This window comes from Oreochromis aureus, linkage group 16 (genome assembly GCF_013358895.1).
Source record: "Oreochromis aureus strain Israel breed Guangdong linkage group 16, ZZ_aureus, whole genome shotgun sequence".
Lineage (NCBI taxonomy): Eukaryota > Metazoa > Chordata > Actinopteri > Cichliformes > Cichlidae > Oreochromis > Oreochromis aureus.
The window spans coordinates 28,902,686-28,904,560 of NC_052957.1; the positions used below are offsets into that span (position 1 = coordinate 28,902,686).

Consider the following 1,875-nt stretch of genomic DNA (forward strand, 5'->3'; position numbering starts at 1 on the left):
TGGCCTCCTGCTTACATCAAAAAAGACCTTCACAAGGATGTTGCCTGTAATAAAAGACTAGCCCCCCACCCAGAACCTCAAGAATCTGGGGAGGGGGACAGTGGAATTCCTTTCATCCTACAGTTAAACAATGTAGAAATGGATGGTAAGCATAAAAATGACAAACATTTAACAATTCACTCTAACACCACCCACTTACCATGACAGTTAAAGCATATGTTGGCACCTTAAAATTACTGTGTATGAGAGAATTCTGTATGAGAGTTCTTACTGACTGTATTAATTTTTATTTTTTACTTTTCTTTGTTTACACATCTAGTCTTGTATTACTTTTAATGTTATACTTTTCAGGAGAGCCATCCTGAATGTTCACATTAAACAGAAAGGAAGGATTAACTGTAGATTCCCAAAGCATCAATTACAGAAGGCAGAACAATGGTGTTTCAGAACTCTCCCTCCCTTGAGGATGAAGCAAAATAATAAAAACCTTCTACAGACTCGTATGACTAACTGTGTGAATCTTGGTAATGAATGTTCTTCAAGATATTTTGAGTTCTTTATGAATGGCACAAAAACATGTTGCATGTTGGTATAATTCTTTTCCTTGATTTTGGTTTTCCATTAATACTTGTTATACAATTTGTTTTATGAACAAATGTTTTGTCTTTGAAAACAATAATGGATAAAGAATCAAATGTTACCTTTCTAACTCTGGACTGGTACACAGAAATTAGCAAGTACAGATATATTTTCTTTTTTATTATGTTTACACTATATATTCTAATAATCTGCACTAATTCTACTATTGTGTATTTAATCTTTATTCATAAAAACCTTCATGAGCCTATGTACATTTTCATTGCTGCTTTGCTACTTAACTCTGTTCTTTACAGCACAACTGTTTACCCAAAACTTCTGATTGGCTTTTTATCTGAAAAACAAGTCACAACATATTCAGCCTGTCTCTTTCAGTTTTTTATGTTTTACACTCTAGGTGGTTCAGAGTTCTTGCTTCTGGCCGCCATGGCCTATGACAGATATGTGGCTATATGTAAACCTCTACAATATCAAATTATCATGAGAAAAACCACTGTGAGTATTTCCCTGGTCATAGCTTGGCTTGTACCTGGTTGTCATATGGCTGTCCTAGCAATAGCGAGTACGGAAGCTAAACTGTGTGACTTTAAAATAAAAGGAATATTTTGTAATAATGCAGTTTACACTCTTCAGTGTCAAAGATCAAGATTAATTACCATCTTTGGTGTGGTTACTTTACTAGATCTTGTAATACTTCCTATGCTCTTCATAGTTTTCACATACACAAAAATATTTATTGTTTCTCATCAAAGTTGTAAAGAAATTAGGAAGAAAGCCGCAGAGACTTGTTTACCCCATCTGTTAGTTTTAATCAGTGCCTGTTTGTTTTATGTGTATGATGTAGTTATAGCTCGAGTGGAACTAGATTTTCCAAAAACTGCACGCATAATAATGACATTACAAATAGTGCTCTATCACCCTTTGTTTAATCCATTTGTATATGGGCTCAAAATGAAGGAAATTTCAAAACACCTAAAAGGGTTGCTTTCTCAGGCCAAATTCATTACTTGTATTAAAATTGGATGCTAAGCATTTGTCATTTGTTCTATAGTGAGTTTCACATCATCAAACCATCCCTTCCAGAACACTTTTGATGTTCATATATTATATCTGTGGAACGAAATATAAAATTTAAAAAAATGCTTTCATTAATTAATTTATTTACCAAACTGTCACAGTGTTTTTAACAATTGACATTTGTATTATTTATTTTGCGCTTTAAATATTAATATTAATATTGATTATACCGATGATAACATATGTTTATTCATAACATAC

The 1,875-nt window shown here is 32.7% G+C and overlaps 1 protein-coding gene across 1 annotated transcript; it reads left to right on the forward strand.

Annotated features, from left to right (window-relative positions):
* The first annotated feature begins 678 nt into the window (after positions 1-678).
* LOC120433507 (olfactory receptor 13C5-like) lies at positions 679-1,626 on the forward strand. The gene has a single exon (XM_039599786.1). It carries the CDS (start codon positions 679-681, stop codon positions 1,624-1,626), a length of 948 nt encoding a protein of 315 aa, XP_039455720.1.
* Positions 1,627-1,875: the final 249 nt, after the last annotated feature.

What these genes read in the sequence shown, in the direction of transcription:
- LOC120433507 (XM_039599786.1), top strand. Translation starts at nt 679, where the DNA reads ATGGATAAAGAATCAAATGTTACCTTTCTAACTCTGGACTGGTACACA.